The sequence below is a fragment of the Ananas comosus genome, linkage group 13 (assembly GCF_001540865.1).
Source record: "Ananas comosus cultivar F153 linkage group 13, ASM154086v1, whole genome shotgun sequence".
Taxonomy (NCBI): Eukaryota; Viridiplantae; Streptophyta; class Magnoliopsida; order Poales; family Bromeliaceae; genus Ananas; species Ananas comosus.
In genome coordinates, this window is record NC_033633.1 from 10,103,918 (window position 1) to 10,130,087 (window position 26,170).

The 26,170-nt window shown below is 39.6% G+C and overlaps 2 protein-coding genes across 4 annotated transcripts; one reads left to right on the forward strand and one right to left on the reverse strand.

The window, feature by feature from the left end:
• On the forward strand, positions 228–13,085 carry LOC109719444 (ABC transporter C family member 14-like). Of its 2 annotated transcripts, none has more exons than XM_020246136.1 (12): positions 228–522; positions 777–2,566; positions 8,039–8,359; positions 8,522–8,608; positions 8,722–9,357; positions 9,522–9,686; positions 10,056–10,350; positions 10,599–10,813; positions 11,203–11,508; positions 11,596–11,659; positions 11,998–12,237; positions 12,574–13,085. In XM_020246136.1, exons 1-12 carry the CDS (start codon positions 426–428, stop codon positions 12,672–12,674), a joined length of 4,317 nt encoding a protein of 1,438 aa, XP_020101725.1. In that variant the 5' UTR covers positions 228–425; the 3' UTR covers positions 12,675–13,085. The 2 variants fall into 2 exon arrangements, with proteins under 2 accessions (XP_020101725.1, XP_020101726.1); XM_020246137.1 differs by lacking the exon at positions 228–522 and adding an exon at positions 655–761 and having other exon boundaries at positions 1,016–2,566.
• Positions 14,940–25,741, reverse strand: LOC109719367 (kinesin-like protein KIN-13A). 2 transcript variants are annotated; one of them, XM_020245990.1, is made up of 12 exons: positions 25,069–25,741; positions 24,229–24,450; positions 22,742–22,915; positions 21,590–21,694; positions 20,380–20,457; positions 20,140–20,221; positions 19,813–19,975; positions 18,016–18,345; positions 17,399–17,617; positions 16,678–17,293; positions 16,501–16,566; positions 14,940–15,684 (listed from the first exon to the last, which is right to left on the reverse strand). In XM_020245990.1, exons 1-12 carry the CDS (start codon positions 25,288–25,290, stop codon positions 15,502–15,504), a joined length of 2,460 nt encoding a protein of 819 aa, XP_020101579.1. In that variant the 5' UTR covers positions 25,291–25,741; the 3' UTR covers positions 14,940–15,501. The 2 variants fall into 2 exon arrangements, with proteins under 2 accessions (XP_020101579.1, XP_020101578.1); XM_020245989.1 differs by having other exon boundaries at positions 22,742–22,918.

Sequence of the window (26,170 nt, forward strand, 5' to 3'; positions counted from 1 at the left end):
TAAAAAGACCCAGCCTTTTATCTTTTTTATTTTTTATTTTTTCAAAATCTCCTAAATAGTAGCAACTAATAAAGATGCCAACAATCTAAAAGCCACTTTTTATTAGGGCATTAAGACACTTTTTTATGTTCTCTACTTTTAATCATTACCAAAGTAAAAATAAAGCCTTTTATTCTTCTCATCTCATTTTATTAGCTTCTCTCAATCATGACAAAAAAAAATGATCCTCCTTTTTATCGCAGGTCACTGTGCTTGGCTTTTCAAACGGACGAATCCCAAAATCCCTTCAATTATTTATTAATTAATGAATGAAAAAGCCATACGCATCCCCTTTGCTTCCTTATCTAGCCATGTGATGTGATCCATTAAGGTGGAAGGGAAGGAAAAAAAAGGAAAAAAAGAAACAAAAAAAACCCACCACTGCCATGGTTTCCTCTATTCCTTCCACACCTCCTTCTCCTTCTCCTTCTCCTTGGTTGGTGTCTCTTACTTGCTCAGCTTCCGCTTCCTCGCCCCATTCTTTCCTCCAATGGCTCCGATTCCTCCTCCTCTCGCCCTGCCCCCAACGCATCCTCGCCGTCGCCGTCGACGCCGCCTTCCTCTCCGCCCTTCTCGTCATCGCCCTCCTTAAACTCGCTTCAAGCCGCAATCACTGGGCCGCCGTCGAATGCGCGCTGCTCGCGCTCCACTTCCTCGCCCACCTCGCCGCCGCCGCCGCTCTTATTATACACAGGCGAAACCTTACATCCGCGACGATCCGGGTCTTCTGGATCGCNTCCTCCAATGGCTCCGATTCCTCCTCCTCTCGCCCTGCCCCCAACGCATCCTCGCCGTCGCCGTCGACGCCGCCTTCCTCTCCGCCCTTCTCGTCCTCGCCCTCCTCCGTCTCCGTCCCCGCTCCGATCACTGGGCCGCCGTCGAATGCGCGCTGCTCGCGCTCCACTTCCTCGCCCACCTCGCCGCCGCCGCCGCTCTTATTATACACAGGCGAAACCTTACATCCGCGACGATCCGGGTCTTCTGGATCGCCACCTTCGGCGTCGCCGCGCTCTTCGCCGCCGCCGCGGCGCTCCGCTTCTGCAACGCCGCCGCCATCCTCCCCGACGACGCCGCCTCCCTCGCCTTCCTCGCCGCCGCCGCCCCCCTCCTCTTCTTCGCCGTCTCCGGCGACGCCGAATCCGCCGCCGGCGCCGGCGACGTGACCCCCTACGCCGCGGCGTCGCTGCTCTCCCGCGCGACCTTCTCGTGGATGAACCCGCTGATCTCGAAGGGCCACCGCTCGGCGCTCGGGATCTCCGACATCCCGTGGCTGCCCCCGGACGACTCCGCCGGCCGCATGAACGCCCTCTTCCGGTCCAATTGGCCGGCGGCGGCGGACGCGCAGCCGGCCCGGCGGCCCGTGCTGACGACGCTCCTCCGCTGCTTCTGGCCGCGCTTGCTGCTGAACGCGGGGCTGGCGGTGGTCCGGCTGCTGGTGATGTACGTCGGGCCGACGCTGATCCAGCAGTTCATCGACTTCACCTCGAGCGACCGGCGGCGAAGCGGGTCGGCGGGCGAGGCGGCGTACCTGGTGGGCACGCTGCTGGCGGCGAAGCTGGTCGAGGTGGCGTGCTCGCACCAGTACAACTTCCACTCGCAGAAGCTGGGGATGCGGATCCGGTCGGCGCTGATCACCGCACTGTACGGCAAGGGGCTGCGGCTCTCGTGCGCGGCGCGGCAGGCGCACGGGGTCGGCATGATCGTGAACTACATGGCCGTGGACGCGCAGATGATCGCCGACATGATGAACCAGGTGCACTACCTCTGGCTGATGCCGCTGCAGGTCGGCGTCGCGCTCGCGCTGCTCTACGCGTACCTGGGGCCCTCCGTGACCTCCGCGGTGGTCGGCATCTTCGCGGTGATGGCGCTCGTGATGCTGCTGACGCGCCGCAACAACGTGTACCAGTTCCTGCTGATGACCATGCGCGACCGCCGCATGAAGGCCACCAACGAGATGCTGGCGAACATGCGCGTCATCAAGCTCCAGGCCTGGGAGGAGCATTTCCTGCGGCGCATCCAGCTGCTCCGCGACGGCGAGTACGGCTGGATCGCCAGGTTCATGTACTCCATCTCCGGGAACATGATCGCGCTCCAGAGCGCGCCGCTGCTCGTGTCGGCGCTCGTGTTCGGGACGTGCGTCGCCGTGGGGGTGCGCCTCGACGCCGGGCTCGTGTTCACGGCCACGTCCTTCTTCAAGATCCTGCAGGAGCCGGTGCGCAGCTTCCCGCAGGCGCTGATATCCGTGTCGCAGGCCATGATCTCGCTGGAGCGCCTCGACAAGTTCCTCGGCAGCCGCGAGCTCGACCGGGGCGCGGTGGAGCGGGTCCCCGCCGCCGCCGCCGCCGTCGAGGTGCGCGGCGGCGCGTTCGCGTGGGACGACGAGGCCGCGGCCGACGCCGCGGAGCTGAGAGGCGTCGACATGGAGATCCGCCGGGGCGCGCTCGCCGCCGTGGTCGGCACCGTCGGCTCCGGCAAGTCCTCGCTGCTCTCCTGCCTCCTCGGCGAGATGCACAAGATCGCCGGAAAGGTAATCCAACAACATACCTTCCTTCTCTACCACATCCTCACTCCTTGTTCTCATCGTTACCATTCAATTCAAAAGTTACATAAACAAGTAAAAAAAAATTATTTCTTCTTGTTTGGTTAGGTAAAATATTTTACGAATTTAGAAAAAAAAAAAATCAAAGTTTTCCTTTTTCGTTGTTTTTCCGAAGAAAACGAAGCCAAGGTGCCTAAAATCTTTCACGTTTTTTTTTTTTTTTTTTTTTTTTTTTTTTTTTTTTTTTTTTTTTTTTATACCACACCGAACAAATGTAGATCTTTCAACTAAATAAATATTGATAGTTTTTTTTTTTTTGGGAAACCTTAAAAACTCCCGCTTGTGGTTTCATAGTTTCTCACTTTGCTTCCCTGTGGTTTAAAATGTATCAATTTGTTCCCTGTGGTTTTGTTTCTCATTTTTTTTTTATCAATTTTATTATTTTTTTTTTCTTAAAATCAGTAAATGAAAGATTAAATTAAAGAGTATAAAAGTGAATATTTTGGTAAATCAGATGGGTGTCTGAAGTTTTTTAATATATAATTTAACGAAATATTACCGAAAGATAAAAACGAAACCACAGGGGGCGAAATTGATACATTTTAAATCACAGTGAGGCAAATTGAGAAACTACGAAACCATATGGGGGGTTTTGAAGTATCCCTTATTTTTTTTTTTGGGACAAACCAAATAAATATTAATGAAAAATATTGGTTTTGTACAAACTAAAAAGCATAAAATTTTTTTCCTACCAAAAATATTATAGCACTTGAACCAAACATCCCCATAGATCATTATCGAAATATATCACATAATTAGCTATTTCTTATTAAATTATTGTTACAGTGAAAACATGCAATTTGGACGAAATTCAAATTAGCATAAAACCTCTGGCACGGAAGGAGTTTAGTAGCCGGTTGGTTGCACCTAGTAGTTATTTCTGTATTACATTTTTTTAATTATATGCATATTAAATATAGTGGGTCCGTGCATTTGACTAAAATTATATGTAATTAAAATTGTACTACAAGATTTAAGTTAAACTTAATAACTAAATTCCGTAAAAAGAGTAAAATAAATAACTAATAGCTGTGTGAAATTAGTGTTCATTTATGCAAGGTCACGAGAAGTGCAAGTGGGTAAAATGCGCCGTGAATAAATACCACATAAATACGTTCTGGGACGAGCACCGTGCTAACGCGATGGGTATCACGTGCGAGGTTTGGTGTGTGTATATATATATATATAATATAATAATATTAAAATTATATATATTATATATTAATTATATCATATACACACACCAAACCTCGCACGTGAGTGAGAGAGAGAGAGAGAGTGTCCGGTATGTAAAAGCACCAAGCACTTGGGTGCTTGTGAATTTTTAACCTTAAATTTACACCTTTGATCATTTTCACCCATTAAATTATACTTATTCACCAACCACCGCCACTCAACCCTAAGGGGTTCACATCATCCTAACCACAATATCTCTTAATCCAAGGGCCGAAAACTTACAAGCCCAATAACTTGGTACTTTAAAAGTATAGAGACGTCAATTAAGATAATATATATATATAATTTTATTATTATTATTTTTTTCTTTGCGAGAGAAGGCTACGAGATTCTGTTTCCATGTGCTGGTCTGCAAGTTCAGATTTTAAAAAGTTATTCAAAATCTGCACCCTGCAGTACTATTGATATGTTGGAATGCATATGTGGGCATGCTAAAGATTCTTTATAGATTCCGTTTGGTTCAAGAACAAGCTATTTTTGTTTATTCTTGGAATAGGTATAATTTTTGGGATAGATAGGAATTAATTCAATTTTGTGTTTGAACAAGAATCAAGATATTTAGAGGAATAAGAAAAATTACGTTTGGTTGATTGGGTTGGAATAGTAAATAATAAGTATCTAACTATTAGTAAATAATATTTTAATAAGTTAATGAATAAATTAATCTAAATTACTTTATAAATTAATTAAAATTACTATATGAGATGACAAAGATGTCATTAACTAGTAAATAAATAACTATAAAAAAATAAGTCAATATGTTAATATTAATTAATTATTTAATCATTCATGTTTTTAGTTAATATATTAATTATATAAATTAAAATACTAATAATTGTTTAAATAATATAAATATTAGTTAATGTTTGAATAAGCATATCATATAGATAAATAAATTCTTATTTAAATATTTATTAATTTAATAAGTTAAATAATTAATTAGTCAATTATTAAAAAAATTAATTGCATTAATTAATTATAATTTATAATTATTTATAACTTAATTAGTAGAGGAATAAGGTAAAGAATAGCTTATTTCACCCAATGAGTGGAACTACTATTCTCCCCTCTTAACGGGTTATTTCGGAATAACCCGTTAAGAGGAGAATAGTAGTTCTTAGCAATTTTTAATACCGTTTGGAGGAATAAAAGGAATAAACCTCTCATTCTTTCCTAATCCTTTGAACCAAACGGGGCCTTAGTGTTTAGTAATGATGTTTAGAATATAATAATGATGATACTATGCCGTCTACAACATTGTGGGGGACCCAAATGGGGTACCCATAGCGATGCTACAATAGAGAAATGCTTTCGGTCGCTAGCGATGTTGTTTCTATATATTGTTAATATATTGACATTTGCAACGTAGATGCCTGCTTATGCACGCAATGCAAAGTGCCACATTGATCTGTCAACATAGCAACGATATGTAAAAGCAGCATTGTGAGAGACCTATTGCAGCACTCATTCGAACTACTGTAAGATATTAAAATTAGAATATTAGAAATATTAGACACAAAAATGTTAAGGTGAAAAATTTTACTACCACTATAGGTCATTTTGATTTCGCTATCCAACCTTTCAAAATTTTGACTTTACTGCCCAACTTTTTAATTTATTTGATTTGAGCCGGTCAACGGCACTTTGACTTCAAAATTTGAATATGTCGTTTATCTTTACAAGTTTAGTTAGTATACTTCATGCAATTCTCACAATTATAAATTCATTAAAATGAGTAATTATTTTAAATTTTGAAGACAAATGTGTCGTTGACTAACTCAAATCAAAAAGCAAAACTTTGAACAGGTTGGGTAGCAGTTCAGGTAAGTTTTGTACATTTTTACCGAATGTTAACTTACAAAGTACTTATTAGCATTGGCTTGTAGTTTAGGTAGCTTTCTTTGTTTTTAATTTACTTGGAGTTTTGATATAATTTGGAATTGCATTGTCAAATGTACCTACTTTGATACTTTGAAATGTTACAAAAATTTAGTAGTGCTTTAAAATTCCCTTCCTCCAACACAATAAAATAGTGGTGGGAACTGCTACTAAAGAAGCATATTCCAAAGAATTTTCAAGTTTTTCCATCTTCTTAAAAGCATAAAAATGGATTTATTTAGACACCACAATCTCAATCTAGGCACTAGTCTTAGTGTTTATATGTGCTGTACTGCACAAACATTTGGAGCCCACACCTGTATGTGCATTTTTTGGCACCCACTACATGTGGTCCATAGCACATGCCAAATTCCATGTGTGGTTTCTTTTGCTCTAGAATATTAGTGTGAGATTCTATTTTCATGAATTGAAGCACAAAAACTCCAATACAAGGTCTAGAATAGGACAGGACTTGTACATACTTTATGTATGTCCATGTTTTTAAATAATTTATGTAGAGATTTTTTTCTTTTTTTTTTTATCTCGGGTAATGCTTCTTGTACTTCATGAGATTTTCAGAATATTATTGATGAGTCAGTAAACGCGTGATAGCTAGTGATTGGTTTAACTTTTTAGCATTAATATTGGTGGCACATTGCTACACTTTAATTTTAAAAAGTTAAACCAATCACTAATTATCATATGTATAATACTGACTCATCAATAATATTCTGAGTGTCTTTCAAGGTACATGTGGTATATTGTAGAAATCATTAGATCCATAACATAGGGTGAGTGTGTTAGGTAGAAAAGTCCAAATCTGAATAATTAATGTTTGAATAAATTCGCAAAAGGAATCTTTTATATAGAAACATTGAGCTAAACTCAGATGCAGCTGCATTACACCTAAGGGTACGATTATTTATTTTTTTTACTAATATATTTCATTTTCTAGTGAGTAAAGCCCTTTGATCTTCCTCTAGTTTTGCTTTTGCTTCTTTCTTAAAAGGAAGGTGTAGGATTTGGGAGTTTAGGTTGAGGTAGATTGAGCTACAGCTTGTGTTTCTTAGGTAATGAATTCAGGAAATAGCATGCCAAAAATAGAAGAAAAAAAAAAAGCTAAGAGAGGTGCATATGATATAGGACAAGCCTTGTTCATACTATATCAAAAAAAATCGTTACATATTTGTAGTTTACCATCTTGTGGTTCAAAATGTAACACTTCGATATCCTTATGGTTTCAATTTCAGTTTTACATTAGGACTTTGTGATTATATAGGGTAACAAATGCTACATTTTATAGATAAAGGATAGTAAAATGCAAAACACATGATAGCAATGTGTTGCTTGTTACTAACCAATAGTTTATACAATGTAGCATTTTGCTATCTTTCTAACTTCATGAGTTTTTAAATGGAGTTTAGGCTGTGGTTGATGAGATATAGGTAGTCTATTTATCTGGATTTGCATGATAAGGTAATGAAGCTAGGAACGAAAGCAGAGAAAAGGACAGATAGTTGCATATGTAATAGGACGAACTTTGTACATCCTTTATCTAATTTAAGACTGTTATTTGAATAATCAATTTGAGAGAAAACAGCTTAGAAATGGTCTTAACATCCCCACGCACGTGCATGACCGATATGAAAAGATGAGATAGGATCTTGATTCTTGGTTATAAGATTTCGATATAACTCAATTGGATTTTCATATGGAGATTTAATCCTTTAAATGTGTGTTAGGAATCGATTCCATGATGTTATGGAGTTGATTTGATGAAAACAACCCAGGTATTCTTCTATTACAGAGAAAAGAACTTACAAGTCTGCACCAAGAAGATTACCAGGTACACTGCAGGTGGGATACTGCAATGCTGTTGTGTTGTTGCTGACACGGCGAAGCCTCGTGCGCTGTGCAGCTGCAGGCATTGTTATTGATGTGCAATGATTGATAATTGAGAATACAGTGTTGTTCATATTCACTACTTATCCGATTCTTAAGCCGGTCGATATCTTGATCTCTACATGGACTAGCCATGCCCGAGTTTTGTAAAACTAGATCTGCTCTAATTATCAGCTTTAGTATACTCAATGTGTTTTAATTTACTGCGTTCGCTATGCCTTTAAAGTCGACATCTAAGTTCATGATATTATGGGGATTCCATAAATCTACAAATTCTTGTGTAATTTCTGTAAGGAACAATGTAGCAAGCCCAACTTTTTCTTTGTTCTTTGTTCTTTGTTCTTTGCGCTTGGTTTAAATGTTTTTCAAATGCTATTGTAACAGGTTAGAGTATGCGGGACGACAGCATATGTTGCGCAAACGGCGTGGATCCAAAACGGGACCATTCAGGATAACATCTTGTTTGGACAGCCGATGGATCGAGAGAAGTACAAGGAGGTCATACAGGTCTGTTGCTTGGAGAAGGATCTGGAGATGATGGAGTTCGGGGACCAAACGGAAATAGGCGAGAGAGGGATCAATCTGAGCGGCGGACAGAAACAACGTATTCAGCTCGCGAGGGCCGTCTATCAGGATTGCGATATATACCTCCTCGACGATGTCTTCAGCGCTGTCGATGCTCACACCGGTTCAGAGATCTTCAAGGTGAATTATGTCCTATATTTGTCTTGGACATGTAAAAGTTACAACTAATGTCATTTTTAAGGCAATGAGAGTAGAAATGAAGAAGTGCTAGGCAAGTTAGCGCGTCTTTCGGCGTCAGAACAAGTTATTTTCCAGAATTATAACCATTAGTTATGTTCACAGGAATGCATACGAGGAGCACTTAAAGAGAAGACTGTCGTGCTCGTGACTCACCAAGTGGATTTCTTGCACAACGCCGACGTCATATTCGTGAGTACCATCTTCTTGTAGTAAACAGTTAACCTGTCAACCGTCATCCATTTCCCTCGCAAAGTCGAGCGTGTATTTAATGCTTATTATAACATGTAACAAACGAATCATAGGTCATGCGAGACGGGATGGTTGTGAAGTCCGGAAAATACAATGAGTTGCTCGAATCAAGTACGGATTTCGCAGCTCTTGTTGCTGCTCATGACAGTTCCATGGAGCTTGTAGAGCACAGTGGCTCTGCAGGACAAACTGGTGACCCCCTGTCTGGAGCCAACATTGAACCAGTTTTGATCCGCAGCATATCTAGTGGGGAAAGCGCGCTGGGGCCCGTGATCTCGCCGAAGGCTGAGGTGGCTACCTCTAGACTTATAAAGGAAGAAGAGAGAGAAACCGGCCACGTCAACTGGCACATATACAAGCTGTATCTCACCGAGGCGTGGGGCTGGTGGGGAGTGATCGTCGTCCTGGTGCTCTCGGTGCTGTGGCAGGGCGCACAGATGTCGAGCGACTATTGGTTGGCGTACGAGACGTCGGATGACGTCCTTAACTCGTTCCGTCCATCCATTTTTATCGAAGTTTATGTAGCTATATTCGTGGTTTCAGTCGTCGTCGTCATGATCAGGGCCTTTGTTGTGACACAGCTGGGGCTTCAAACATCTCAGATATTTTTCAGGGGGATCTTAACCAGCATCCTGCATGCTCCGATGTCGTTTTTCGACACCACTCCTTCTGGAAGAATCCTAAGCCGGGTAATTTTTCACTTCATCAACTTCAATCAATTCAAGGCTCCTTATCTGTTACTTCAGTGATTAACAGAACAAGTTTCGAGGTTCATTTTTTTGCTTCTTTGCATATGATATGTCATTGAAGTTCTTGTAGCGCGCTGCTCACCAACCAGTATGCTTCTTTTCAGGCATCATCGGACCAAACAAATATCGATATAATCCTTCCCTTCTTCCTGGGACTGACTGTGTCGATGTACATCACGGTGATAAGCGTCGTCATAGTTACATGTCAGGTTGCGTGGCCGTCGGTCATAACCATAATTCCTCTGGTGTGGCTGAACCTCTGGTACAGGGTGAGTTCACCGTGTTTAAAATGCACAATACATGTCTACTCGGCTCTCCGCTTCTTAGTTATCTTGTTCTTTTCAAACAACGAATTTATTTTGAAAATGATCTTTTAATCATATCCCTCCAAAAGTTCGAAAACATCACAGATGCCCCTGCAAAGTACTTATTGAAAATTCGGAATCATATCTTTGCAAAACATGGCCATTTTTGCATATGTTGGATCTATCTATGGGCATTTATGATATTTTCAACGTTTGGAGAGAATACAGAGAAATGGTGAGGACTGATAACTGTACTAGTGGAAAAATGCACCTCACTAACAAATTCAGGCATGCATTATATTCTTAACTGATATCTCTGTTGTTTCTCTTTAGGGTTATTTTATCGCGACGTCTCGTGAACTGACTCGCCTTGACTCGATCACAAAAGCACCAGTTATCCATCATTTCTCGGAGACCATTCTCGGCGTTACCACCATCAGATGCTTCAACAAGGAGGATAGCTTTTTCAATGAAAACTTAAACCGGGTTAATTCGAGCTTACGTATGGACTTTCACAATAATGGTGCTAATGAGTGGCTCGGGTTCCGACTGGAACTCATCGGAAGCTTCGTTCTTTCTATCACCGCTTTGCTCCTGGTCAGCTTGCCTCGCAATTTTATCGAACCAGGTAATGATCTGAAGTGTATAAGACAAGTCTGATTGGACATTTCCAGCATTCAATCACCATCTTTTTTATGGTTGCAATGAATTCTATTAAACCATTTTAGCACTAATTTAAGTTACTATACTGGATTTTTCTCAACTAGTAATGACTCAAGTCTAATTACAGAGGATTTGATGCAATGAAATCGAGACTTGTAGATATTTTTCAGAGCTTCAGAAATGTAAGAACTGACACGGCTTCATTCGATGCAGAATTCGTTGGTCTATCTCTTTCCTACGGTCTGTCTCTCAATGCCGTGGTGTTTTTTGCGATAACGGTTAGCTGCGCAATCGAGAACAGGATGGTTTCAGTGGAGAGGATAAAACAATTCACCAACATTCCTTCTGAGGCACCATGGAGGATCAAAGATTGCCTCCCCTCGCCAAATTGGCCCACCAAAGGAGATATTGATATCATTGATCTAAAGGTTCACTATTCATGTACTAGAATTTTATCATACCACATCTTTAAAACTACTGGTTCTTTTCAAGCATAATAATCATACCATATCTTCCGAACTCGATTTCCTATGCAAATATGCCCTTATTTCGAGTTTGCGATTAATCCATTCTATATGGCCAAGTTGTTTTTTTTTTTGGAATATTAGGGAAAGTTTTTTAAAGACGATCACTTTTGTAACTAGTTGTTGTAGGGCATTCCGTAAGTTCTAGGATTGCCTACTTATTTTTCTGCATTTCTTTTTGTGACTATTCTCGTCTATAATATCAGCTTTTGCCAACATAAACAAAAGAAGTGTTAATTTGCATTCTCATCATACTTTAGGAGGTGATTTAATAATACATTTGATTTACACAGGTTCGGTATCGCCCGAATACTCCTCTGGTTTTGAACGGAATTTCAATAAGCATTCGAGGAGGAGAGAAGGTAGGAGTTGTTGGTAGAACCGGTAGCGGCAAGTCGACATTGATACAGGCTTTGTTCCGACTCGTGGAGCCTTCTGGAGGGAAGATAATCATTGACGAAGTCGACATATGCACGTTGGGCCTTCACGATCTCAGGTCTCGTTTCGGTATAATTCCTCAGGAGCCCGTTCTCTTTGAAGGAACAATTCGGAGCAACATCGACCCTATTGAACAATACTCAGACGACGAGATATGGCAGGTATAAGTGGTATACACGTATATCTCGTATTCGTGCGGTTTTTGGTGTCTAAACTTACCGTAGTGTTTTTTTTTTGACTTCTTGAAGGCCCTCGAGCGTTGCCAGCTAAAAGAGGCAGTAGCTTCGAAACCTGAAAAGCTTGATGCATTAGGTATGTTGTTTGTTTTTATTTGGTTTTTTTTGAATAGCTGAAATACCGACTAACTTCAATCATAGAATGATGTGCCAAAAGAAGCGACAGAAAGTTGAATGCATCTTGAGATGAACTTCTCTCTTTATGTTATTGTTCCTTAGCACTTGTAAGTCATCTTTGGAAAGGTTCTACCGCATTTTTATGTTTTTGCTGCGAAGAGAACCCACTGGATGTATATGGGAAACATCTATAGATGTTATTGTTTGATCAGGGTGAAGGCATCATCTTTACATCTTTTTCTATTGAGTGGACATCTCGAGCTGAACCCGTCGATACTGCTAATTTTTTGTTTTCAGTGGTTGATAACGGAGAGAATTGGAGTGTGGGGCAGAGGCAGCTTCTTTGTCTGGGCCGTGTTATGTTGAAGCGTAGCAAAATTCTGTTCATGGATGAGGCGACTGCTTCAGTCGACTCGCAAACTGATGCGGTAATCCAAAGGATCATCCGAGAGGACTTCGCAGCTTGCACGATCATCAGCATAGCGCACAGAATACCAACAGTCATGGACTGTGACCGAGTCTTGGTTGTAGATGCAGGTAAATGCTGGAAAAACTCTTCGATGATCTGTGATTTTCGCATTGAATTGTGAGCGAAGTGATAGATATAATCGAAGGAAAAACATTAAGGAGACATAATAACAAGATGTTCTAGTTCGAGGGGGCAGTAGATAGGTTCGAATATTGGTTTAGGACAAGTGAAAAATCATAATTCTTATATGTTTTTATGCAGCAAAATTTATCATCTCTACTTTCGCACATCAAGAACTAATCCGAGTCCTTATCGATGAATATCTGAATCTAGTTATCACTTCCTTTTTTTTTTTTCTTGATTGATGCTTTTAAATGTAGTATTAACATAATTCCGTGAACCAGGACGCGCAAAGGAGTTCGACACACCATCAAACTTGCTAGAACGGCCTTCGCTCTTTGCCGCGTTGGTTCAAGAGTACGCCAACCGGTCGTCTGATCTCTAGAGCCACTCAGTAATGCTGAATTTTTGGTCGTGTATTAGTTTCCCTGCTTAACAGAGAAACACAAGGGACTCGGAACCCATAGCGCGAATTTAGGGCATCATGCGACGAGCTCGGTAACAACAAGGAATTCGGAAAGTGACTAGCCAAAAGAAGATCTTGATCCTTGTGAGATGAATCTACATGGAATTGGCGGTTTATTAATGCACTTTTTCATGAGTAGACCATTTTTTTTTTTTTTCTTTTAAACCAATCCCCTCTACTATTTCTACTCATAATTGAGCAATATCTTCATCGAACTCGATCATATCAGAGTTATGTTGTATTGTAAACTGTACTGTGTACCGCTAAAATTCAGTAAAAACAGTGAGCTGCAGAAGATTCAGTGCTTTGTATGCTCAGGATTTGAACCAAGCTTCTAGATCTTTTAATTTGTGTTATGATTTATATTTCTTGCAACAGTAATTACCATGGAATTTATTCAAAAATGCATTTTAATGTATCTATCCATGCTGATGTTGTTTTGTTGTTTCACGGAACAAGCAATTTTTTTGGTACAAATTTGATAAAATGTGCTTGTTTTGTTCTTGTTACTTGATCTCTCTCCTTTTACGCGGAAATTCCTTTGGCGCCGAAAATGATGATTAATTAAGATGGTTAGAAACTGGAAATGGTGTCAGCTTCTTAGGATGTGCAGTTGCTGCAATCGTCAGACGGTTGCGATCGCTCGATCGTAGACAAGTGCAGTCACTTCAATTGGCATCGAAATTTCAGATGATCATGATGGAATTTCCTTCAAGGAAAATTTCAAAATCTCACATTACAAAAAAGCATCATTTCCTCTCTTTCTTTCTTTTTTTTTTGGTAGATATTTTTCCACTGTACCTCTTGTTGCAGCAGTTAAACACTGCAGTACTTCAGATTCTGCAGTGAGATTTGGAGCAAAAAAATATATGGGTACTCGTCCCGCTGCGTGATAGTTTAATATATCATTCATAGTACTTTAAGATTCGAGCATTGCATGTGATGAACGGCTGATTAGATGATTCTATTTGTTTATCAAATGAAAAATGCCAAACCACTGGCACTATTCATACTGCTGTAAGATTCGAGTACTGTATGTGATTGATAATTGATTAGACAATTTCTGTTTGTTTATCAAACAGAAAAAACACCAAACCACGTATGTTCAATAATTCTCACTCAATATTGCTCCAAAACAAAGGAAAAAAATAAATCCACCTGTATCCAAAATTTCCTTTTAAGGTTAACTAATAGCATCTCAACTGGGCTTTCTCTCTCTCTCTTTTTTCTTTTGGCAAAAAGAATTCTGCAAGAAATTTATTTGGAAATTTAAACCTTGGAGCTAAATATGGCAAGGAATTCACTGTTTTCTAAAGATGGTAATTCAGTGGCAATCTAAACTCTAAACCATAAATTTTAAGAGTTTTCTACTAGATGTTTCAATTTTACTAAAAATTATATTAAAAATAAAATTTTGATAGTATTTAATTAATTTATTATATTTTACAGTATTTTACAAATAAATATTAGCCAAACAGCATTCACTTACAGATAGGAAAATATCCTGTTTATTGTAGCAAATTATGGCCATCGACACTTTTCAAGGGAATGATATAGATTTAGTTTGAAATTACGAGGAGATTTGCATTACGTGCGATGACAAAATAGGATAGAAAAATATCCTGTTTGTTTCCGTACGTAATATTGCGTTACGATATATTTTCTACTCTCCACCGGCGAATGCAGAAATTTATCCCTATATATTTTTATCCTAACTCCAATTTATCTAATAGCGTCGGATGAACCTCAATACCAAACTAAGCCATAATATAGTCCCCGTTTGGATACATGAACATCTTATTTGAGATATCTATTCAATTTGTTTAAAAAGCATGCAATGTTTAGTAGATGAGGAAATGTCTAAACTAATTACCATATTCGACCTTGAAGATAAGTTTGCAAAATAAGATAAATTACCTCATAAGTAAATTATACTATTCTACCAAATCATGAATATCAAAATTTTTTAAAAAATAAAAAATAAACACCATATTCTCAATTACACAGGAAAATTATTCTAATTTCGATGACAACTTATTCTGACATCTGAATAGGGCCCCAAAGTTCTCACAGAGCACAATGATCATGACCTAACTTTTTCATACATTCAGGCAGGTGTGTTTTTGGGGTAAAAAAAAAGTTATAGAATCAAACATATACTGTTAATAAACGAGTAACCCTGGGAACAAAAGCTACTGTGAACACATTATAATTAGGAGAGCAAACAACTTAATAATGTACTACTTGGTTGACCTGCACATATATTTCCATAGGGAAATACAGAATAATATCATGTTCTTTAGTCCCCGGAGTGATCAATAAAGCCCATTGTTTTTTTTTTTTTTCCTTTTCCTAAGAATTGAAACAACATCGGAAAACGAATACAACAATGTGATGTATATTAACTGTTACATACAATTTCTAACAAACGAAATGTCTTCTCACCGACCAACCCCAAAGATCTTCGACAAACAGTCGCACCGGAGTTATTAAAATGCCCACACACACGCCCAACGCAGTCCCTTTCCGAAGACAAAGGACATTAGCACACCTCGCACACAAGCCCGAGAATCACTAAACTCGGAAACTGGGATAGAGCCCGAAAAGCCATCATGATCGCTTATGGAGCTCATCATCAAACACGCAATCTTCAATCAGTTTCGGTTGTAATTGAGAATATGTTGAGATTTTAGAGAGGGAGGGAGAGAGCAAAAAGGGCAACAACGCTACGGAATGGGGTGCCAGCTTATCTTGAAGATTTCTTGCGGCTGAGGATCTCCTGCTCCTTGAGGCGGTGCTGGAATCGGGCCAGTCGGGCCTGGAGGCTGACCAAGCCCGCGGCCTTGCGTGAGAGCACGAAGCTTAGTTGCGTCACATAGTTGTCGATGAGACTACCAGGTTGGTCCACTTCCGCCAGCAAATTCATCTCCTGGAAGAAACATCTTTGTGGTAGGTCAAAGTAGCAACCGCGCATTAAATCAAAGATAAGCAAGAGCGAATAAAAAGTAAAGAAAATTAATTACGAATGCAATTGCAGAAACCTGCAGTATGTGCCGCAATTTCTATTATACCCATCGATAATCAAAAGGTACAACAGCATGTTAAAAAATTCCTGCATGTACCCGCTACCAGGAAGGGGGTAAAGTCGCAGTGTTTTGTATAAAGGTGAAGTTGAAATTGCCACATGTCCAGAAAGTTTGTCTATTTAGCCTTATCGTAATATTGTACACTACATCGTCGCTGAAACATAGACTAGCCAAAAGACGACATACCAAAAGAAAAGAGTTCACTTTAGGGACTGAGAGTAGACCAATTCACCGATCCGAATAGAATTATGATTGAGCCATGAAGAGAGAGAGATATGAATCACACATGTAGCTGATAATTGCTAGTGAGTAATTAATTAAAGAAAGAAAATGCATGTTGAAAGGTGCCTGACTGATGAATTATATGTATGACATTCTCACATGAATCCAGATGCAGTCACAATTAAATTAATGACAAAACTAAACAAAGAGCCAAATTTATGAATCAGTGGACAACAAACAGTTGCAAGCAGCTCTCCAGTACAGTTCGCTTGGCAGATCATGCATGGGCATAAAACAATACACAACATAAAGTTGATAATGACATCAGCAACAATGCAAGCGATAATAACTGGCTTATGCTGAATATAATCAACCTGTACTTTGAAGCTTTCAAAAAGCAAACACAATTTATAAATATAAATTTCTGATAAACTTACTTCACGCACTATCTCCATTGTGTTCTCAATCTCTTTTCTATGGGCTGCTATCAGAGCCTCTTCTTCCTACACAAATCAAAACAAATAATATCCCGCAGTCAAGGCTCCAAACTGATTGACTTGTAAACAGGATGCTCATATCTTAAAAACAATTCTAGTACTTTATGATGCTCTTACCTCAAGTAATGCATTTATCTCCCCATCATTACATGGAATTTCTTTTTCATATTGCCTTGATACATTAAAGGAGGAAGAGTCAGGTACTGGCTGCTGCTGCTGCCGCTGCTTGTAGCCAGTGGGAGCAGATTCAGGTCCGGCATCTTTTCTCGACCAGTTAACCTGTTTTTCCATTTTTTCGTCCCTGTAACCTTTTCTTCGAGGAGGGGAGACTTTTGGTACTTTTTCTTCATCTCTGTTCTCAAAAGAGTTCTGAACAGACTGCTTATTGCTATAACCCCCTTGACTGCTCTTTGACTCAAACCTCTCCCTCTCCCTCTCCTGCTCCCGCTCAAATGGGGGCCCACTTTCGTCCCTTCCTCTAAGGGAGTAATTCGTGGTCATGCTAAATGAGCTCCTCTCAGGCTCGGATGTAGAATTAAAAGAAAAATTTTCCGCATTCCTCCTGGGAATATCAAGTGCTTTGAAATCTTGGATTTGCTCGCTAGTATCATCAGCTTCGACGGAGAGAGGATATGATGATGCTGATGCTGATTCCTTGCTGGAAAATCCAGATAATCCAGTAGCCTGAGCCTGATCCTTCTTCGGGTTGCCACTTTTAGAAAGACTTTTGACCCTGTTAGGTTATCAGGTTTATTTAATTTAATAAGTGTTGAATAACAACACGCAAATCAGCCATATAATTATATCAAAAAGGTGCGCGCAGTCTAAACAATAATACCTGTCGGCATATCGCAAGGTATTAAGGGTATGTTCACAAGAACCGGCATTTGGAGAGATGCATGAAATCATAATAGTCCTTGAATTGCCGACAAAAGAGTCACGAAGCACCTCTGTCAGCTTGCTCCCTCTAAAAGGGATATGTATCTGATCATTGTCCAGGGCACGGATGCATTCCTTCAAAGCCAAAAGGCTCTTGTTTATCTCTGCTCCTTCAATTCTGGAAATGGTGGAACACATGCAAAAATTAAAATAATAGCCTGTTAAAGAGCTTCATAGTTCTATCTAATTAAAAAAACAAGACTAGGTACTCTTGACCACAAACTTATTACTATTATTATGAGACTTTCCCACACGTATCCCTGCAAAACAATCTATTTACTTACACAGCCCTGTGCAATCAGGACATTCATGCAGAAAGGTTGGGATTTGTATTAGAAAAGGTTTCAAAAGAGGTACATTTCTGCACGTACAATGGAGTGTGTGTGTGCGCGCGCGCACGCATAAAAGAAAATAAGTTGTCTTAAGGGCATTAGATAAAGATCAGGTTTCAAATGGTTCTGTATAAAAAGAGAATCATGCAGGGGTATATCTCTAAATCATCTCTTAGACACAAACCTTGTTTGACGATCGTTATCTGTTGTATCAGCACCACGCTCACTTCCGGCAAGATCGATAAAGGATATCTTGCCAACAACCTTGCCAGTTTTGGCCTCGTTGACATCCTTTTGCCTTCTGGGATCAGTAATTTCTTTGTGCTTCTTTATGGCAAGCTGCAGAATAGCGTGAGATCTTGATGATTCTTCATTGGCTCCAGTAGAACCTGTGCTCCGTGCTGCATTTCCTTTCTCGATATACTCCTTCACAATCTGAACATCTAAGACTTCAAATTCCTGTAGTCCAACAATGCAGACTTGCTGCCTTCCATCCTCCCTCATGCAAAGTTTCCTGATAAAGAATTATTACAAAACAATTCCTATAAAAGTGAGCACCAAAAAAAAAGGTATACCTAATAAATTAAACAAAGTATAGGTTTTGCATCATGTCTCACAATAAAAGGCACTAAAATCAGTATGTCTCAAGTTGAAAATTTACTAAAATCTTTTCCCATCAGATGGGGCCTGCTCTTCATCAGTTAAACATATCTCACCAAATCTTTTAGGTGTTGAACTAATCGTAGCTGAAATATATAATACTACAGAATTACCCGTATTAGATAAACATGGCAGTAAAGAACTCATGCCATGATTCCAGTATTTATCATCATTTTAAACTTTTACAAGACTACATTGCATGGAAAAGGATATAGGAAGCAATTTAGCACCACCTAACATAATTATCCAGATGAATCCATAAAAGGAAAATATATATATATATATATATATATATATAGAGAGAGAGAGAGAGAGAGAGAGAGAGAGAGAGAGAGAGAGAGAGAGAGGGAGAAGGACAACAATACAATATAAAAAGTGCTTCTAAATGGACAACGAAATTATGATTTTGATAAATTAAAGTGAAAGGTTAAGGAAAACGATAGACAAAAGTAGAGAAAATAAGCTTTTTGTTAGCTAATTTCCCCTCTCCGAAGAAAGCCAAAAAAGATAGACTGCATCCTAAGAGATGATGTTGTGAATCTCCAACAATCCAGATTAGGATCATAATGTCAAGATTCCTCTAGAGAATTGTAATTATTATGTGGTAACTTGAGTAGTGCACTGTGATCTGGCTATGAAGTTATAATGTTGACAGAAACAGAGCTCAGAAACAAATTAGTCTAAGCTGTTCGAGAGAGATCTTGAGGTCATGGTTATGCCAGCAATGAACAGTCTAAATTGGGTTGCGTCTAGGCACAAGGCTCAATATGGTACTGAACTAAGCAAGCACAAAGCTTATTTTAGGGTCAGATCACAATGAAATCAAACTTTGAGCATCTGTGATGATCTGTTGTTCAAGAAGCTGCTCAGTTAAAATGAGCAAACAAGTCAAAGCCGACCTCAGCCAAGTTTGTTAAGCTATTGTACATACCCAGGTAAGCACAAGATCTACAATAATCAAGTTGGCTTGGCTCAGATTGTTGCAGCCATAAGTCAATTAACATATGAAGTATTTCGATGGTTTCTTCTTCCCCACAACCCCACCCCACCCCCCACCCCCCCTCTTCTATATGCACGAGTAGCAAGAAGTACATTTAACATCTAAAAGAACAGATATTTGTGAGATGTAATCTCTAAGATTTAAATCCAAATCTAGCATGTTATGAGAGACTTAAATTCATCGCATATAGAGAGATTTTTAAAGTAATAAAACAGATAATGAGTATATAAAAATTAGGGAGAACAAAGATAATAATTAGCTATGTCTTGGAAGCCAAAGAAAATCAAAGAATTTTAAGAATGATATTATGAAGAAACCAACCTCCTGTCGCAAAGAAGATCAAAGAGTTTCCCACCATATATCTCAAAGTAGCTAAGCCACAATTTAAATTTCTGATTTCGATATGCCGGTTGATGTAAATACCGAACGATATCTTCTGCAGCTCTAAGAGGTAAAGGTTGCATCGTAAAAGTCTTGCCACTCCCTGCAAATAAATGTGAAGCCCCATGAAACTTGACAACCAGCAAGCCTCTATAACCAAAAACACTTTTGTGCATAAAGGTGAATAGAGTCTACTAAACCATACATACTAATGGCCTGCTTTGATTGCTGAACAAACAACAACCCGATTTTCATGTTTGAACAAACCTGTTTGACCGTAAGCAAAACATGTGGCTTTTGTTCGCTCAAAAATGGTAGGAATAATGGGCTCGACAGTCACACGATACACCTGTTCATACAATTTATTTATTGTTAGATAAAGGAAGAATTGATATTGACAAGAATTGTAGGATAGACAATTTACAAAAGTAAAGAAGTAGCAATGGTAAAAGATAAGGCTGGCTGGCAAAAAAGACTTCGAGAAACGATAGTAAAAAGCTGAATTACCTCATCATTACTGACATGCTCATCAAGAACAGCATCAAACCAAAACTCGTGCTTCTCCACATAGGCAGTCAAGTCAACCTTTACGTTAAGGCTTCAAGTTAGTTATGCCACAACGCATGTCAAGCAAAGAAGTAAAAGCATCTTTGCTCGATTTTTATCTTATCAACTGATTGCATATTAAGACATAAATGCAACATCATATTATGAACCAAAGGAAGCATTCAAAGGATCTTTAATACCAAAGAATCTCTTAAATATATGACATAATTGAGCATGCACTTTCGGATGCAAATCTATAAAAAAACATGGAAGAAACAAATATGAATCTCTCCAGGTCCAGACAAACGAGAGCACAACCAGATATTTAATGACGCCTAAACTCCAAGGCCCCTGAGCTTGAAAGCTCTCCGACCAGCAGTATTAAGGATACCACAAGTAAAATTGTTTCCGAGAGCAAAGAAATGAATCAGGGCAACCAATTTACTCTAGTCACAGAAAATCTTGATAATGGTCCTTGCCAAAAGCCTAAATAAGTGTAATAGAAGCACTGTTTTCAAGCTTGGTGACAGATGGTTCTATCAAAAGGAGAAGAAAATAAATAAGACAGTGCAGCTTCCAATGTCTGTTCAAAGCAGCTTCTGATATCTGCTTGGAGATTTTATGAGCCGCAATAATTGTTCTTATGTCGGGCAGACCCAAGAGAAAACAAAAGGTAATCCTAGGGATTTTCATCTTACTAACAAAGAGATAGAAAACCTGAGACTTACAGGCATCGAGAAAAGAAGAATTAGGAAAGTTTTTATACTGAGTTTTACAAGCATATAATTTCAGATAGGTATGTTATGTTCCAATACAAATAAGTTTTCCTTTCAGAGTTTTCATCAAGTATGAGATATCATTTTAATGATGAAAACTAGATTGTTTGTAGATAAAATTTGATAATTTATCACAGCAACTAACTTAGAGTTGCAAAATATGTAATAGTACAAGACTAAAATAGCATGCAAGTATGCAACTAAAGCAGTTGTCAAATGAGACAATAGAGCAGCAAAGAAGGCTCCTCTGATTGCAAGTCATACATGCCTATACTTTTACCCATTTGAAATATGTACAACCAGGAACAAAATTGAAAAAGAACCAAATGCTAGAGACAGGTTAAACGAAGCACTAAAATATGATCAGAAATATCCATTCATGAGAGAAGACAAACCTTTAACTTTGGCTCATGGACAGTCAAATAGGAACTATTATGCACTGTCACAATATCATCCTCTTTTCGAGATATCTCCTTCTTGTTCAGGGGTCTTTTACGGACCTAATCGTCATGATGAGAAAATTAAAAAAGCAAAAAAAAAAAAAGAAATTAAAGAATTTGCATTGCTTGTGCAATAAAGAAAAAAGACTAGATGAGCTAGTTGATAAATGATATGAAACAACGAAAGCTCCTATATCAAAAGGTCATATCTAGACTTTAAAGCACGGAATTGAATGAAATGTTTGAAATAAGAAACATTATTTTCAATGAGTAAAGGCATCTATTTTCAGATGATAATATCATTTGACTATAAGATAATGTATCTTGAAAAACTTAGCAGGATGTTCTACAGTGCTTTTGATTCTTAAGAAAAACATACGTATTGCTTACATTTGAAAATGGCTTCTAGTCATCTAGGGAGGGAGAGAGTGCAAAGGATACTCATGGATATGCTACTGCAATGAATGAGTAATTCCAGGAAAATCTTGATTAAGAAAGTGAATTGAAGTAAGATGACGTGGAGTTTCTGGACGTGGAGTTTCTGAGATCAAAACTGTATACCATTTAGAACGTTATACATACCAAGGTAATGTGATATATTCTATAGAAATATTCCAGCTTCTCCAACCAAAAGTTATATAGCAAAATGAAAATTATTGGCGTGGGGCTTAGTTCCAGTTGTTTCAGAAGTTAGCAGATTGTTATTTTTGAAGAAGGATCTCAAAAGTTCAAAAAAATCAAATAAAAACAGAAGAATTGAGCACAAGGAGTGGCATGAGGGTACAAAAAATAATTTTAAACATTATGCATCTAGATAACACTGGATTTCAGGTTCTAAAATCAAGATTCTGAGGTTGCATTTTGCAATACAAATTAGTCAATTCAAAAATGAAGTTGCCAAGTATATATGTATGGGTACTCTAGCATAAAGAGTTGAGTATGCATGACAAAAATACAAACATATGGTTCATTGGAAAAAAAAAAAAAAAAAACACTGATTGATGCTCAACTTAGCATCACTTATAAAGCCTAAGGTGAATAAGTGGTATCAAGTAGGAAAGTAACCTTCACATAGTAAATCTACTAGCAGGATTTCTATCTACATACCACAACTTTAATTTTTGCTACATTATTTTCCTTTGTGCTGATCTCTTTTTCACTGGTTGATGATCTGATATTGATATCTGCTGGCCCTTGCTGCCCACCGGGTACGATGTCGTAGTCATCATCAATCTCCTTGGGCATGAATGGTGATGGCTCAAATGGTTCTGATGTTACATGCTGCTAGACAAAGAAAAGTTGAATTTGATTGTTATCATCATAATAACCATTAACAAAATAAGATCTAAACAAATAGTAACAGTGAGGTAATAAATTCTATATACTAATTACTCTCTCAACTTACCAGGGCAAAAAAATATGGGCAAACATTTTTAATATAGTAAATATGCTTGTCAATATAGCAATATATCACCTTTCATGGTGTCATATTGGTAAGTACTACTTAACATGCAATATTTTCAATCAAATGATGAACATCAGATTGTGCACCTGGATCACAAAAAAACCCCTCCCCCATTTCCGAATCTAGATCCAGATTGTGAGTTAAGATTTACGATTTGTTCACCATCCAAATCACAAACAGTGACAAACAGAAAGTAATTGAAACAAAATTGAATATAGATTTCTTAGATCTGATTTCTTAGGTTATCTAAAATGAAATTTGATTTACAAGATAAAATAACAAAAAAGAACCATAGCCTACAAAGAGAAATAGCCTGAGAGAAAGTATACCAAATCAGACCTTAACAAAAAGGAAAAATATATCTACAGTAACAAAAAGGAAATTAATGATTTAATAGATAAATCGATTCACATTGACGTACCAACATGATCCATGATCCAGATTACCAATCAGACTAATCCTAACCCCCGGCCACAAATCCCACTCCCACCCCCACCAAACCCCCTTCCCATGTTCCTGAGAAATTGTCGTATCACATTACTTTACCATTTAGCATACCACACCGCATTCCATCCCAGACAATGTTGATCAAAACCTGGCACAGAGTTTGTGACCACACATTGGCAAGACATCAAAGCAATGCACATAACCAACCATGGCAAAATAGAAAGAACGCCAATGCAAGATAGTTATCTGGCGGGAAGCAAACTAACAATGTGACACATGGACATGTTGTAATACAAGAAGGATTCCTGCACTACTAGAAGGAAACTCAAAAATTTGTATGACGTAAATGAAAACAGACAACACAAAAATGGAGAAAGTGAAAACTCCGGTGTGTATTCGGTACACAACAAAGGTCAAATGCAAATCACCTCAAAGAACTGTTATTTGGAAATAATTGCTTTCATGAAGGCATATAACAAAAGAACCAATAAGGAAATATTTCGAGCCTCCCAATTTTCGTAACCTTTTACATCATTGCAAGGGAAAACATACAAATGTCAATTAAGGTGTTTCAACATGTCTAGAACAACTTTAACTGGCAGCATCCATAATATACGAACAATCCCCGTTATGCCAAAAGTGGTCTATAGTACAGCCTTGTCAATATAATGTAACATTATACCTCAGAAAGAAGCTCTGTATCATCCATTGCATGAAGGTCCAGAAGCCCAGCTCCAAATTCACCTCTCAACTCGGGCGAATAGAAGCCATCCAATGCACCAGCTGCTCCAAAACTTTGGGCTGTTGGTGTATATGGTTCAGAGACCGACTCGCCATTGAAATTCAGGCTCCTCAAGAGCTTATACAGCTTCTGCTTCTCCTCAACTGTCTGAGGACCATACCCCTACGAAATAACAAACCAACAACTTAATGCATCAAAAACCTTACATTCTCCACTAAATTCGCTGCCATTGGCAGCACAATGCAATGGCACATCTATTATACAACAATGGCACTTCAAGTCGCAAAGAATTGTCGAAAATCAAAATATGAGCGAGGTTAACCCCCGAGGTGCAGAATTTAATAACAAGCTGGCAGCTCGTCATCGTTCTTGTTTGCCCTGGCTATTAGAATAGCTTCTCTACTGTAAAAAGCATAAGTTAGTCAATTAGGAAACAAAAAACTGGCGATTTTGCTTCCGGTTCCCAAAGTAGAAGCTCTAATTTGAAGTTTTTGCCAGAAGAAAGCTGTTCGGAGACTTTGAACACAAAAGTTGCTACATTATCTTGAACAACTCTACTCAAATAGCATATTAACATATAATACAGAAGACTTAGAAAGCAATTCTTTCCAGCATTATAGAAAGAGCTCTAACTACTCCAATTCCAGAAAAGGATCACCTGCACAGAAACCAATACCAACAATTCCGGAAACAGACTAACGCACCGGAACACCCATCACAATAACAATCTAAAAGGATTAGATCGCTCGTTCCTGCTGCAATCTACTAATGGATTATAACCTGCATGAGGAGGTTGGGGAGGGCGCGGTTGTCTGCGGACGAGGTGAGCGGGGAGGCGAGGTGCTGCAGCCCCGCGGACTGGAGCCACCGGGCCATGACGGCGTCCCCGACGTCCCCCGCCGTTCCCGGGCCCCCCGCCCCCGCCGCCGGCGCCGGGTGGTGGTGGTCGTACAGAGCCGCCGCGGCCGCCGCGGCATTGCTCTGCTGCACCTGCCCACCCATGTGGCGCTGCGACCGGCGTTGGGGCGCCAACTTTCCCAACCCTAAAAAACCCTCCTCCTCCTCCGCCGCCGCCGCCGCCGCCGCCGCCGGCGGAGCTAAACCGAATCCGAGATCTACGCGCGCGCTGCGACCTCGGACAAGTTCCCGGATCTACCGACGCATTCGGGGATCGGTGCGATCGCGGGCGTTCCGAGGGCACGGGATCGAGATCTGAGACGAGGCCGGATTCCGGCTCTCGATCCGATGGGCGATTGGGGGAGGAGGGGGTTCGTGGTAGATCGAGCGATTGGTTTGGCGATCGGAAACCCTAATTTGGGGGAAGAGGTGGTGGTGGAGGTCGCATCGCGCGCCCCTGCGACGGTGAGGAAGAGGAAGAGGAAGAGGAGGAGGAAAGGGTCAGCCCCAAAAATGAAAAATGCGACGGTACGAAACGGAGTGAGAGAGAGAGAGAGAGAGAGAGAGAGGAATAGATAGAGAGATGTATGAATGATGAGGACCTCTTTTCGTTTGCAGCGGGAGAAGAGTTTTTTTTTTTTTTTTTTTTTTTTTTTTGGGAACCCTTCAAATACTCTATTGTAGTTTCGCAGTTCCTCACTTTAGTACTCTGTAATTTAAAGTGTATCAAGTTAGTATCTCGTGGTTTCGCACTTTCTTATTTTAGTACCCTGTGATTTAAAGTGTATCAAGTTAGCACCATGTGGTTTTGCACTTTCTCACTTTAGTATTCTGTGATTTAAAATATATCAAATTAGAACCATGCGGTTTTGCACTTTCTCACTTTAGTACCCTGTGGTTTTAATATTTTGTTAAATTATATACAAAAAAACTTCAGATACCCTACCTAGGTTTATTAAATATTCATTTTAGTACCCTTTAATTT